Genomic DNA, 12,636 nt, shown 5'->3' with positions numbered 1-12,636 from the left:
ATTATGGCAAATTCAGCAATTCTACCAGGAGTTGTTATTCATTTTGATAATTCTGTCGTTTTAGGTGTATGGGAAGTTCCTATGGTGATGTGGCAAGACCTGAACGGAGGCCGTTGTTCCATGGGTGACGCGTGCGCCAACCCGCCTGAAGCCGAGAACGTTTACAAAATGATATTGAAGAACTTTGACAGACATTACACGACAAACAGGTAAAATAATATTAACGCAAAATTAAATAAACAAATAACAAACATTGCTTTTATATCGAAGCATCTTCGCTTTCATTTATTTTACTCTTTATTGTCCTTATTCAGCTGCTGTTTTTTGCATTTCTTAGCATCATCATATTATTATTAGGAATAATATTTAAAAGCACAATTTTCTGCAGTCGGTGCTATCAAGTAACAAGAGTTTGACTTAAAATTCACTCGTACGGCACACCTGCTGGGGGCGCTGATCAGATTTTCATGCCAAATTTAAAGACAAACGACAATAACACAAAGCCACCCCCTCGATCAAGTAACGACCACAACATATTATACATATTTAATAGATGCTATAATTCTCTCTTTTTCTTTCCAGGGCACCATTTGGTCTGTTCTACCACGCCGCGTGGTTCACACAGCCGCACCACAAGGAAGGTTTCATCATGTTCCTGGACTTCATCAACCAGATGCCGGATGTATGGATCGTCACCAACTGGCAGGCGCTGCAGTGGGTCAGGGACCCCACGCCCGTCAACAGACTCAATAACTTCCAGCCGTTCCAGTGCAACTACCAGGTACGATAGCCACCACTTTTCTAAGAACATGATTTATTTCGAAAACAGCTGATAAAGAAGAATACGAAAACAAAAGTACACTAGTACAAAATAACCTCAAGACTTTTTTAATTGAGATGTGAATGTGATTCTAATAGAAAAAAATAACGAAATGAAGAAAAAACTAAATAACTAATTCTTAACTAATACTATTATTTTTTTCTAAATTTATATCTTTTTTCTAGGACCGGCCGAAGAAATGCAACAATCCTAAAGTGTGCAACCTATGGCACAAATCAGGCGTCAGATACATGAGGACGTGTCAACCTTGTCCCGAAGTCTACCCATGGACCGGCAAGTCTGGCATCAGATCTTCACGCATAGACAACGATATCGGAGAATAAAAACAGTTACTATAGTATAATAATACCAACATCGATGTTACAATAGAAACTGATACATTTAATGTATCGGTCGCCAACGAGGCAAAGTTTCGTTTGTATAACTCACAGTAGAAATTGTTTTGTCACCAACTGAAGAGTGCCATTTAGTTTTCGATGGTCACAAAGCAAACTTTGACAATTTCATATACAAGTAATGTATAGTAACTCAGAGACGAATTTATGATTCTCTTATACGTCCTAAATGTATTGGAAACTGTGATATTAAGTGTTTTCAATCGTCTAGTGTGAAGATTGCGCCGACTCCATTAGTTATAATTGCATGGTCTAATTGTAACAATACTCGTGCAATGTTTTTGCAATATTAAGATTTCCTATTTTGTGTTCGATTTAGTATATAATACTCTTTTACATTATCTGAGATGTAGTTAGACATTTTAAATATCTCATAAAGTGATATTCAAGTTACATTCTTCAGTATTTATGTCATTATGGTCACACATCTTGAAATGATTACCATTTTCCGTATAATTTTAAACGAAAGCCATATTAAAATTTAGAAAAAATATTTTTCTAATCTTGCCAGCTTCGTGGTTGACACTGCCTTTTTTATAATTTGTAAATATAGGATTAGTATTAGTCAATAATTTATTAGTATAAGTTTAGTATTATGTACGTTCTTTGACAAATAATTCTTTCGAATATTAATGTTTCTACTAATGTGAGAATCAGTTTTTTAATGCTTTTTAAATAAAATTGTATCTGTTATAATAACATTGTGTAGACGTCTACCACATCGCATTTGTCTATCTGTGATGTCGCACATGTCTATACAACTGTTCATTCTATTGAGAACGTATGCAAATACTTTATATTTTTTAATAGGCGAATTCCCGTTTGAGTCATAGAATCTGTTCACTTCATATTACTCCATGCTTGAATTCTCTTCAATTGCTAACCTATCAAATCTATCGTAACTATGACTCTTACGGTAAATTCTCTCTCTCTACTCTATTAGTGTAAAAGCTTTGGTCTGCTATTGCAACTAAAGTGATTGGAAGCGCTTGCTACGAATCTTATTTAAAAGTTATTCACTATTTAATAGGTCCTACTGTAAATATAGGTGTAGTATTTAAAATTGGTAGTTTCACTTTTTTATTACTTCCGGCTAGGGCGAATATCTCGGACGTGATTTAGCACTGAGATCCGCAAGTGCAAATGTTTATGACTAGAAAGTTTCATATTGTGTATCGGCATCATTATTTATATTGAAAAAGAACTGTAACAATTTTGTGACCAGTGCTGATTAATAAAATGCTATAAATAAATATCTATTGTTTAATTTTTTCTCCCCTCCTATCTTTATTAAATTAATTAAAAATCCTTTAGATAAAATATAATCTACTACTGAGTAACAAAACAAATGACTAGACGGTATAAAATAAAAATTGATTTGGTAAAAAGGGTAGACAGAAAATAACGAAAAGTCAGGGCTATGACCGTGACCACGAGTAATCCGCAGTAACATCAAAAATTAAATTCCAATCATAACACCTGTGCGGTGATATTTTCTTTCTGCCCAAGGTTAAACAAAAGCTATAAAAAACCGTACTCGTTGCGGATCGTGCCAATAGTGGTTCAGGTAACATGCAAGGCATTAGTTGTTGGGTTTTTCTCATCTCTTTACTTGGTCGTCATGTCAGTTTTGCCCAAGAGGTAGAGTACTACCCATCTCAAGCTATACTAGATACGTATTATAAAGTGGAAACTAAACGAGAAGTAAAGAGAAATGATTCTACAGAAGTACCAAATAATGGAAGTAACCTTGACATTGTTTGGAGGCACTTTAATAAAGAGAATAATGAAGACGATATAATAGTAAATGTAGAAAAACGAGCCATAGATCCCGTATTCCATGGATACCCAAAAACAAGAGAAGAACTTTGGAACGAAAGATTTCTTAATGAAACTTCAGCCTTTGATCAGACACCATCTCTCATAAAATTGTTGCATAATATCACGATGACATATTTAAAAGACTGTACTCCGGTTATCCTGTACGACAATCTGGTGAAGTCTAAAGAAAGTTATTTGCTTCAAAATTTACTAAAAGGCTTTCCGATGTCCTTCGTTCATGGGTATGTTACTGATGATGGTGATCTCGTGGAACCCAGACTCTTGCATGCTGCTTCCGAATGTCTACATTATATCATATTTTTGACTGATGTTACAAAAAGTGCGAAAGTTTTGGGGAAGCAATCTGAAAGCAAAGTTATTGTGGTAGCAAGATCTTCACAATGGGCAGTGCAAGAATTTCTGGCGAGCCCTTTATCAAGAATGTTTGTAAATCTTCTTGTTGTTGGCCAGAGTTTTAAAGAAGGAGACGACGACACGCTTGTAAGTATACAAAAAAAGGTATTTAAAAAAAGCTGGTTAAATAAATATTATCAAATAATATAATTTATCTCATATGTTGTGGTTTGTCTAGGAATCTCCATACATTTTGTATACTCACAAACTGTATACTGATGGTCTTGGAGCAAGTAAGCCTGTGGTACTCAATTCTTGGACTCATGGAAAGTTTTCAAGAAATATTAATCTATTTCCTCCGAAAATGACAGAAGGCTATGCAGGACATAGATTTGTTGTAGCCGCTGCTAATCAACCACCATTTGTATTCAGAAGGTACACTTTAGATAATTATGTATTATTTAGAATCTCCTATTGCTGTTTAGAAACCTGAAGATGTTTAAAACCCTTACAACATATTAGGGGTTATGAGGCTATAGGGGTTTCAAACACCTGGTTAATAACAAAACAATCACTTTTTTATAGAGTTAAAGCGGATCTAGATGGTGGTAATCCGCGAGTTGTATGGGACGGTGTAGAAATTCGTTTAATACAACTGTTAGCAGAAAGAAACAACTTCTCTATAGAAATTATAGAACCTCAGGAACCAAATCTTGGGTAACAATACAATCCATACATTTAGTTGGAACTAATTCGAGTTGTATCTATATATAAATTTACTTTACCAGGCCTGGCGATGCTGTAAGTAAAGAAATAGCCATGGGTCGAGCTGATATCGGAATAGCTGGAATGTACATGACGAGTGATAGGATTAGAGAAATGGATATGTCGTTTTCACATTCTCAAGACTGCGCAGTTTTCATAACTTTGATGTCTACAGCTTTACCTCGGTAAATGAAAAAATATATAGAATATGTTAGTGCCCTTACCCGGTTTCTGAGCACGTTTTGCGGTAGTTTATCTATTCAATAGCGTTTTTTTATATAAGACTTAACGCTATTGAATAGCTAAACTACCGCTAAATGTATCTCAGAAACCGGTGGTTAGTAAATTAATTTATAAAATTATCCTAATTTCTCAGGTACCGAGCAATTCTAGGTCCTTTCCACTGGCATGTATGGGTTGCCTTGACGTTCACGTATCTGTTCGGAATGTTTCCCCTAGCGTTTTCTGACAAACATACTCTGAGACATCTTCTTCATAACAGTGGTGAGATAGAGAACATGTTTTGGTACGTGTTTGGTACATTTACGAATTGCTTCACGTTTCTTGGGAAAAATTCATGGAGTAAAACTACAAAAATTACAACTCGATTGCTAATTGGTAAGAGATATGATTTTTTGACAATATTTTAGTCGATTATGGTATTTTTATTATTGTTTGTCCTTCAGGTTGGTATTGGATTTTCACAATAATCATTACGAGTTGTTACACTGGTTCTATTATAGCGTTTGTAACATTACCAGTGTTTCCTGAAACAGTGGATTCTATTCAGCAGTTGTTGGCGGGATTTTATAGGGTCGGCACTTTAGGTAAGGTTCTAGTATCTATTGATGAAGATCTCGTAGTATACCTAAACATTGTTCTTATTGATTATAATTAAATAAATTATTATTCTAAATAGATCGTGGTGGTTGGGAAAGATGGTTCTTCAATTCATCGGACCCTCAAACCAACAAATTGTTTAAAAAAGTAGAGTTGGTGCCTTCAGTTGAAGCCGGTATTAGAAATACGACTAAAGCGTTCTTCTGGCCTCATGCTTTTCTGGGGTCTCAGGCAGAACTCGAATATATCGTTCAAGCTAACTTTTCAGAAACAAAGTAAGTGCTTGTAATATAATAAAGATCACATTTCTAGAGTCAGAATAAGGAGGGATGCTTTGTTTTGTTTCCTAGCTTTTCCAGTACCTTATTTTTAGACAACTTATTCATAAAGCACTTTTCTATAAATATGATAGAAATGCACTTTTTGTGACAGTTATGACTATAATTTTTTTAAATGTTAAAACTACGATCGGTTTCAGATCCAAGCGAGCTGCTCTGCATATTTCAAATGAATGTTTCGTACCATTTGGAGTAACGATAGGGTTTCCCAACAACTCACTCTATTCTGCGAAGATGAGCCAGGATATCAGAAGATTCTTCCAGGGTGGGATCATAGATAAGATTTTCGATGAAGTACGATTTGAAATTCAACGAAGCGCGAGTGGAAAGTTGCTTGCAGTTAGTACCAAGCATTTATTCATCTAATAATAAATTTATTCGTAAATACATTTAGCGGTAGTTTATCTATTCAATTGCGTTTTTTTGTATGAGTTCTAACGCTATTGAATAGATAAACTGCTGCTTAATGTACCTCAGAAACCGGGGGTAACTCAAGCAAGTACCAACGTCTCTAAAGTTATGTTTAGGTCTCTTAGTTATGTTCTTGAACTTCTACAGGCAGGAGGAGGTAATCTAAAAATTCCGTCAGCTGAAGAAAAGGGCCTTACTCTTGAAGACACTCAAGGCATGTTTCTACTCCTAGCCGCTGGTTTCCTCATAGCAGCTACAGCTTTACTCTCCGAATGGATGGGAGGTTTCTCCAGAAAATGCCGCTTCCGAAGAAAAGTTGATACACCAAGCAGTGCCAATTCTAGAGAACAATTAATATCGACTCCAAAAACTGATAGCGATACTGATATTAAAATTATAGATGATTCTGAAAGTAGAATACATTTTGATTCTAGACCGTCTACTGCAGCTTCCAGGGATACTTTGGAAGGCCAAGTTATTAATGTCACTGAAGAAAGTATTGTAGTACATAATGATTTTGATATCAATCGGTTTGATTCTAGAAGATCGAGCTCTATAGATGTAGATAGGGAAGTGCAGGAGATATTTGAGAGAGATCAGAACAGACGAAGGATTCCTATACTTAATGTGGAGATGTCAGATATCGATTGTAATAGAGGAACTGCATCTCATGGTGCTTTTGGTGATCCGGTTCATGATAAATAAGAAATATGTTTACCATCTGCTTTGACGTATTGAGTTTATTGTTATGCCTAACCAAGTTTTCTTTTTCTTTTTTCTAGTTGAGATAGTTTTTGCTTTTCAGCTGTCCATATGTAGAACAAAATTTGTGATGAGAGATCATAAGTCGTATAAAGTGTGGTGGGTAGTGTGCGTAAGACGTTTAAATAAAAAACAAAATTGACATCCAACTCTTTATTATCCTTCGAACAGTCATCAAAATAATTTATAACAATTTTCTAACACTGTCGATAAACATTAATATTTCATTCAGCCACTGAGATGTTTTCATTCATCATACAATATAATACACAGGGGCAGAAATGGCTGCCTCAACACAGAGATACAGCGCCGCAAGACCTAGATTAATGCAATATTTGGCCCGGCCTTATCTTAAAAAATAATTATACAATTATGACTTAATATTCCCGAGACTGACCTCCGGAATACCGTCGGCGTCCTCTCACGTTATCAGTAAAAATATCGATAAAATACAACAGATTTTGCATTCTTTGTAAAATTCAAACGAAAATATACCTAATACCTACCTAAGCATTTTGTTATATATGTATTGCACAACTGTTGTTACGAGAGAAATTAATGTGAAATCGATTTGAGTATTCAATAAGGATATGTATTTATATTCCTATATTCTATTTGGATTGTTCACGATAAAACTGTGGTGCAATAGCAAAAAAGACGAAGAGGGGGGAAACAAAACACATCGACATCTACTGTGAAGAAATCCCGAGAGAATTTCTGTTATCATACTTATCACTACGTATCTCTTTAAATGCAATGAACTAGATTATAAATTAACTGAACAAGCCCTTTGCTATTGTCACACAGCGAGATAAAATACAGGTAAACACATATATTACCAAAGTACATATAAAGAACAAACAAACTTCTTTTTACAACAACACACAACACGGTTGTGCGTCCAAATGAATAATTATATTTATATATTTATTAATTAATTAAACTTGAACTCATTCCCGATAGCAAAGCTCACAACCTCGGAAATTATGCTCCCAATACCAGCTTAACTGTCGTAATATTTATACAATATAGTCGATACATATGTGCAAGCGATAAACATAACGTCTGATATTTTATCACTACACGCGAATACAAAGGAAACTTCACATAATGCAAACGTTTTCATCCGATAACAATGTGTTTGTGCAAAATTGCGTTCATTATTTGGCTATGGCTTCTGACCAGTGCGCCTCCGTGATAGGTATATAGGTAACAGCGAATGTGTTCGATACTGTACAATGCAACACTTAACTATATCATACCATCATTAACTACAACGGACAAGTAGAAATGAACCTCTAACAAGAAACAAGGATTACGCATCATCGCCGAACATATTGAGCAAATTTTAATACAAAACACATCGACGCTTTCAGAGAAAGGAACTATTAGGAACGAACGACCGAGAACAGCAGATAACGCAATGTAGAATATCAAACTAAGGGCCCGCGAGAAGTTTGCAAACGAGGCGCGCGCACTCACAAACAATAAAAGCATCGCGATGATGTGGAAACGTCCAATACTAGTGTGCGCGGCCGGCCTAAAGTATTAACAATGGAGGCGGGCCCAGGGTTGTAACAGTGTAGGTAATTATATCACATTAACAATTTATGTCTAACATTCAAGGTGTACTTACATGATCTTTATAATAGTTCCCTAAAAACGGGTTAACATTCATTATGCTCCGGTAATAAAATATTAATTCGTTAAAAACTAACCGTGTACTTATTTTACAATGCGAAAATACATTTTTTTTTTAATTCTTATGCGTTCAGACTTTTGAACTCCAAAACTGGTTAATTCCCTGTACAAATTTAACAAATGTACATTTAACATTTTGTTATTGTGATTTGAAGGTTTATTCTAATGATATTCTATGTTGCAAAGTTGTTCGTTACACTTATTATTATATTAATATAGTTAACACACATTCATACAGTTTGACTGGCAAATGTGTACAGAGATAAATATCGTTGCGACCATTGTGTGCGAGGGCTCGGAGAGAACATAGATCAAAGTATAATTATTAACAAAATGTTGGGTCGTATACCCGACATAGCACACACGTGGTAGACACTCAGTATCAATGTTCAGTGCGAGCCCTCGGCTAAACAATGAAATACACCGAGCATAACGTTCAGAATGTTCAAAAGAACGCAGGAACAGATAAGGATTAATATTATAACATCGAATGTACATTCAACTACAAAGTATGGTCCCACGTTCTTTTGATTGATATCTGATTGTAGAACAACGGTCACAACAGTTCAACATCTTTAAGTGACTTAAAGTTACCAGGATGTGAATATTAAAGCAAAATGCTATTACATACAAATTTTGGTACAAAATGGTACATTTAGGCACTGTGAGTAAGGCATCTACAGTGAGAAGATATGAGGATATAGGAGGGACAGAGGGACCTTGAACTACAAACATTTAGAGGTACTCGAGGAGTTTGGAGGAGGTGTGCTCCGGAGGGGGAGGAACAGCCACGTCTAGACCAAGCGGATGATGACTAACACATTATGACTATGGACGACACGAATGTACAGTTTCAGACAATATCATCTAAAAATAGGGCGGATTGTGATATAGTGCATATTTTAGTGTAAATATTTTTAGTGTAAAATATATTTTTGTATGTGCGCTTAAAGCTGACTCGTAGGTATATTGTTCAATGTTACAATATCTACTAGTTATCTTTAATTAAGTAGAAACTAAAACATACTTCAGATCACATTAACAAAATAAAAAGTAAATGTACTATCAACAAAGTTGTTCCATACATTTTTGTAACCCATTATAGCCACTAAATAAACCTACACATACTTAACAAGTAATTACATATGATATTCAAAATTGACTTGATAATATTTTGGTCTGCAACGAGATACGACCATACGAACATACAATGAAATGGAGTTAATAGTACAAAGATAATGATCGAAGCGTACAGTTACAAACAAACTAATATCATCAGAGATCCCTTTTTCCGAATATTGAAACAATTGATATGCTATGATCATAGCACAAAGCAAAATTCAGAAAAAGACGAAACGTTCCGACCTCGGTTCTATATGGCTGTCAAATTAAAATTAAAATCTATGTGACGAATTGTCAAGAGTTCTAATATGTACGATATAAACGGTGTCTACTTACAGTTCTGCTTAGAGTGCAAGTGTTATCATAAGAAATTTTAAAGCTTCGTGTGGTACCATTATATACTCATCTCTAGCTAACATTACCTACTTACTTACATAACATTCGTTCCTAACGGGACGTGTATACATATTATGTAAATATCATTATGATTCTCATGTATAAATATGTCAATAGATAAAGTACATTTTACAATACATAATTTATTATCTTCTGTGATGACACTACGACTACTATTTTACAGATTCAAGTTCGGATGTCACACTATTATAATAATTTTTAAAATGGCACAAAAAACTTTTTAAAACACTAACACAAAAAGTCAACAGTCGTTTTGTTTATAAGTCTTACTCGCACTCGCACACAATGTAGTATTGTGTAGTGTCCGTCACGCACTGCGCACTGCGCACTTCGCACTTCACCAACTCCGTCCGGCCGCTTCTTAGCAACGCACTCAACTTCCACTATATTTAGTGCAGATTCAATTTTACACTCACTAATCTTTAAATTGACTAACTTTAAGCTAAACAGACAATGGCACGGATTGCACATATAATGTCGTCTATTTACAGGGGAATTAGATATCTATCTATATGTACTTAAAGTTCAAAATTGATCTGAAGGGTTGCCGCTATTCCGTATCGTACTTAATTTAAACATTTATCTTAATCTTTAGTGTACTCACGTGTGCATACAATAATTAATTACGTATTAATAGAAGGGTAGTGTAAAGTTGAACATTCATTATATAGACCTCGGTGGAGGTTTACGAAATCGTAACGTACTACGCCCGGGGGCGGGGATTCTCATAGTTGGAGAACGTTGATAGTCGACCGTGCCATGAAAAAAAGCACCGTATATTGTAGATGCACCTTTTTCTTATCAGACTTTTGGTCGCGTGATAAGTTTAGCACTGTGGCGCTATCGAGTAGAAGTAGTCATCGGGAGGACGGTGACGAAGCTCGATAGAGGGGGGGAGCCGCTTAGCAGTGCGGGTGCAGGGGCCTCGGGTAGGAGCCGAAGGCCTCGTGGCCCAGCTATGTGGCCCAGCCCTCGATCCGCGGCCGCTTGCTGTGCGGCTGCTCGTAGTCCAGCGGCACGTTGGAGTGCCGCATGTCCTGGCCCGCAGGCGACCCCATGTTACTCGATGACACTGAACCTGCAAAGTTGGGGTACACTGTGTTCTTAATTATATTGGACTGTTGTGTTACGGATTGGTTAAATTGGTAAATCTTATAACTAGGTTACGTTTCATTTAAGTAACTTTAACAAAATGTTGGTAAAAGATACAGTTAAGTTACTCAAATGACTAATGTTAGCTTATAAACTATTTCTCTATTGGACTTAATTTCTAAAGCCCGTTACACTAACCAGTAATTTATATGATAATTTGCAGATGTCAATTAACATAAAATTGCAAGAACTGACAAGTGCAATAAATGGCAAAGGTAATATGATTGCAAATGACGATAACATTTAAAGTAGGTATGTATAACGAATAAATAAGCGAATAATTGAGATGAATGCTCTTTAATCAATTTTATTAAAAAGGATATTAATGAAAAAGTCCCAATCAACTAACGGCAAATCGGTCGCGTAATATCTGTCAGTGTAATTAAGTAATTTCTAACTATAAAATTATACGGGACTCCAAAAGAACAACCACAACATAATTAATTCGACAAACAATAGTGACGCAGTTCGACCAAATCCAATATTATACTTTCAGATGACATCGTTTGGTTACAAGTAACATCTTTTATATCCATCCAAATAAACGTATGAATGAGTATAATATTATAATCGGCCGAAGCATTATTAGCAGAAAACAAAGGTATGTTAGTAGACATAATACTACAATGCAAAACAGCACTTACTCGTATACGCGATGAAAATTAAAACGTTTATTTAGGTTGTCACGATATATTAGGTAGCTTAGCCAAAACGTTAGGTAATTAGTAAAGGAACAACTTAATTTTTATCGCATGTAACCCTTTAGAGTGAATTCCCATAGAACTATCTACAACAAACGTCTGAGATATAAAATTACTTGAAAAAACGTTCCGTCGAAGTACTAGAGGCGCTGTTCAGAATTTCTTATAAAATTTGCTAGTGACAGTCGATAGTGGTAAGAGATTTCTTTGTTCTGCATTGTAGTATTCTGTTAGTATAGTTTGATGCTCACCATCTATAGCTCCAGAGAGATGTGCAGGCTGTGGCTGTGGTGGCGGCGCGCGGTGCGGCAGGTGCTCGGGACGCGGCGGCGACACCGGCTCAGCTTTGATCTTCACATTGCTGGGTGAAGCCGCCGGTGGAGGCGTCCCGCCCCCGCCCAGTACTGGCAAGCTGCTACTGTAGACGGAAATAAATCGTTAGTTATAAGGATTTTTTTCACAAATATTAACTAGAATTTAGTATCTTTAGAGAGAGTAAATATAATCCTCAGGAATAGTTTTCAATGAGCCTCTTTAGGTTTTAATTCTTTTACAAAATTCTCAATAGTAGTTTTGATTATGAAAAAATGCGGGAAAAAAATATTTTTCTCATAGTATCCATCGAAGTTGTAATCTTTTGTTTGTTTCTTTAAGAAAAAATCAATGTAGAGTCTTTGTAGAAATAATAATGCAGCGGTATGCGCAGTCTGTGGTTCACGGAACTGTCTGTTTAACTCCACAAATATTCCTTAATGAACTGTTCGGTTCAAATACGAGTTAGTTTTAAAATACGTCAGCAAAATGAGTTTTTAAATGGTTTGCAAATCATTTGAAGAAAAAAATTGCATTCCAAATCGATACCCTACTTTGAAACGACATAAACTACTGTAGTAACGTTAACTATGTTTTATTCATGAGGCAATTATAAATATGCAGAAATTAAGCGGTTGGCGACCGATAAGTTTTTATTTATGGTGCATTATTCGCGGGTCGGTTTACTTATGCGTAACTAACAA

The 12,636-nt window shown here is 35.6% G+C and overlaps 3 protein-coding genes across 12 annotated transcripts in view; 2 read left to right on the top strand and 1 right to left on the bottom strand.

Annotated features, from left to right (window-relative positions):
• Window positions 1–2,491, top strand: part of Cda5 (Chitin deacetylase-like 5) — a 129,151-nt gene extending 126,660 nt beyond the window's left edge. For all 6 annotated transcript variants that reach the window (XM_076113075.1, XM_076113085.1, XM_076113066.1 and 3 more), the window contains 3 exons: window positions 65–209; window positions 583–781; window positions 1,006–2,491. In XM_076113075.1, coding sequence (XP_075969190.1) covers window positions 65–209; window positions 583–781; window positions 1,006–1,164 — 503 coding nt within the window. In that variant the 3' untranslated portion in view covers window positions 1,165–2,491. The remainder of the gene's footprint in view (window positions 1–64; window positions 210–582; window positions 782–1,005) is intronic.
• Window positions 2,492–3,154: 663 nt separating this feature from the next.
• Window positions 3,155–6,669, top strand: Ir21a (Ionotropic receptor 21a). The gene is made up of 9 exons (XM_076113121.1): window positions 3,155–3,558; window positions 3,650–3,846; window positions 3,997–4,128; window positions 4,200–4,361; window positions 4,553–4,794; window positions 4,863–5,003; window positions 5,096–5,291; window positions 5,495–5,693; window positions 5,913–6,669. Exons 1-9 carry the CDS (start codon window positions 3,184–3,186, stop codon window positions 6,468–6,470), a joined length of 2,202 nt encoding a protein of 733 aa, XP_075969236.1. The 5' UTR covers window positions 3,155–3,183; the 3' UTR covers window positions 6,471–6,669.
• Window positions 6,666–12,636, bottom strand: part of LOC142972232 (myocyte-specific enhancer factor 2-like) — a 66,658-nt gene continuing 60,687 nt past the window's right edge. For 3 of the 5 annotated variants that reach the window (XM_076113135.1, XM_076113146.1, XM_076113156.1), the window contains exons 8-9: window positions 11,872–12,038; window positions 6,666–10,863 (exon numbers count right to left, since the gene is read on the bottom strand). In XM_076113135.1, the coding sequence (XP_075969250.1) occupies window positions 10,724–10,863; window positions 11,872–12,038 (307 nt within the window). In that variant the 3' untranslated portion in view covers window positions 6,666–10,723. The remainder of the gene's footprint in view (window positions 10,864–11,871; window positions 12,039–12,636) is intronic. The other 2 variants (XM_076113165.1, XM_076113174.1) reach the window with 1 other exon arrangement.

This window comes from Anticarsia gemmatalis, chromosome 1, assembly GCF_050436995.1.
Source record: "Anticarsia gemmatalis isolate Benzon Research Colony breed Stoneville strain chromosome 1, ilAntGemm2 primary, whole genome shotgun sequence".
NCBI classification, from domain to species: Eukaryota; Metazoa; Arthropoda; class Insecta; order Lepidoptera; family Erebidae; genus Anticarsia; species Anticarsia gemmatalis.
The sequence above is the reverse complement of the archived record's forward strand: the minus strand, read 5'-3'. Positions and strand labels throughout refer to the sequence as shown.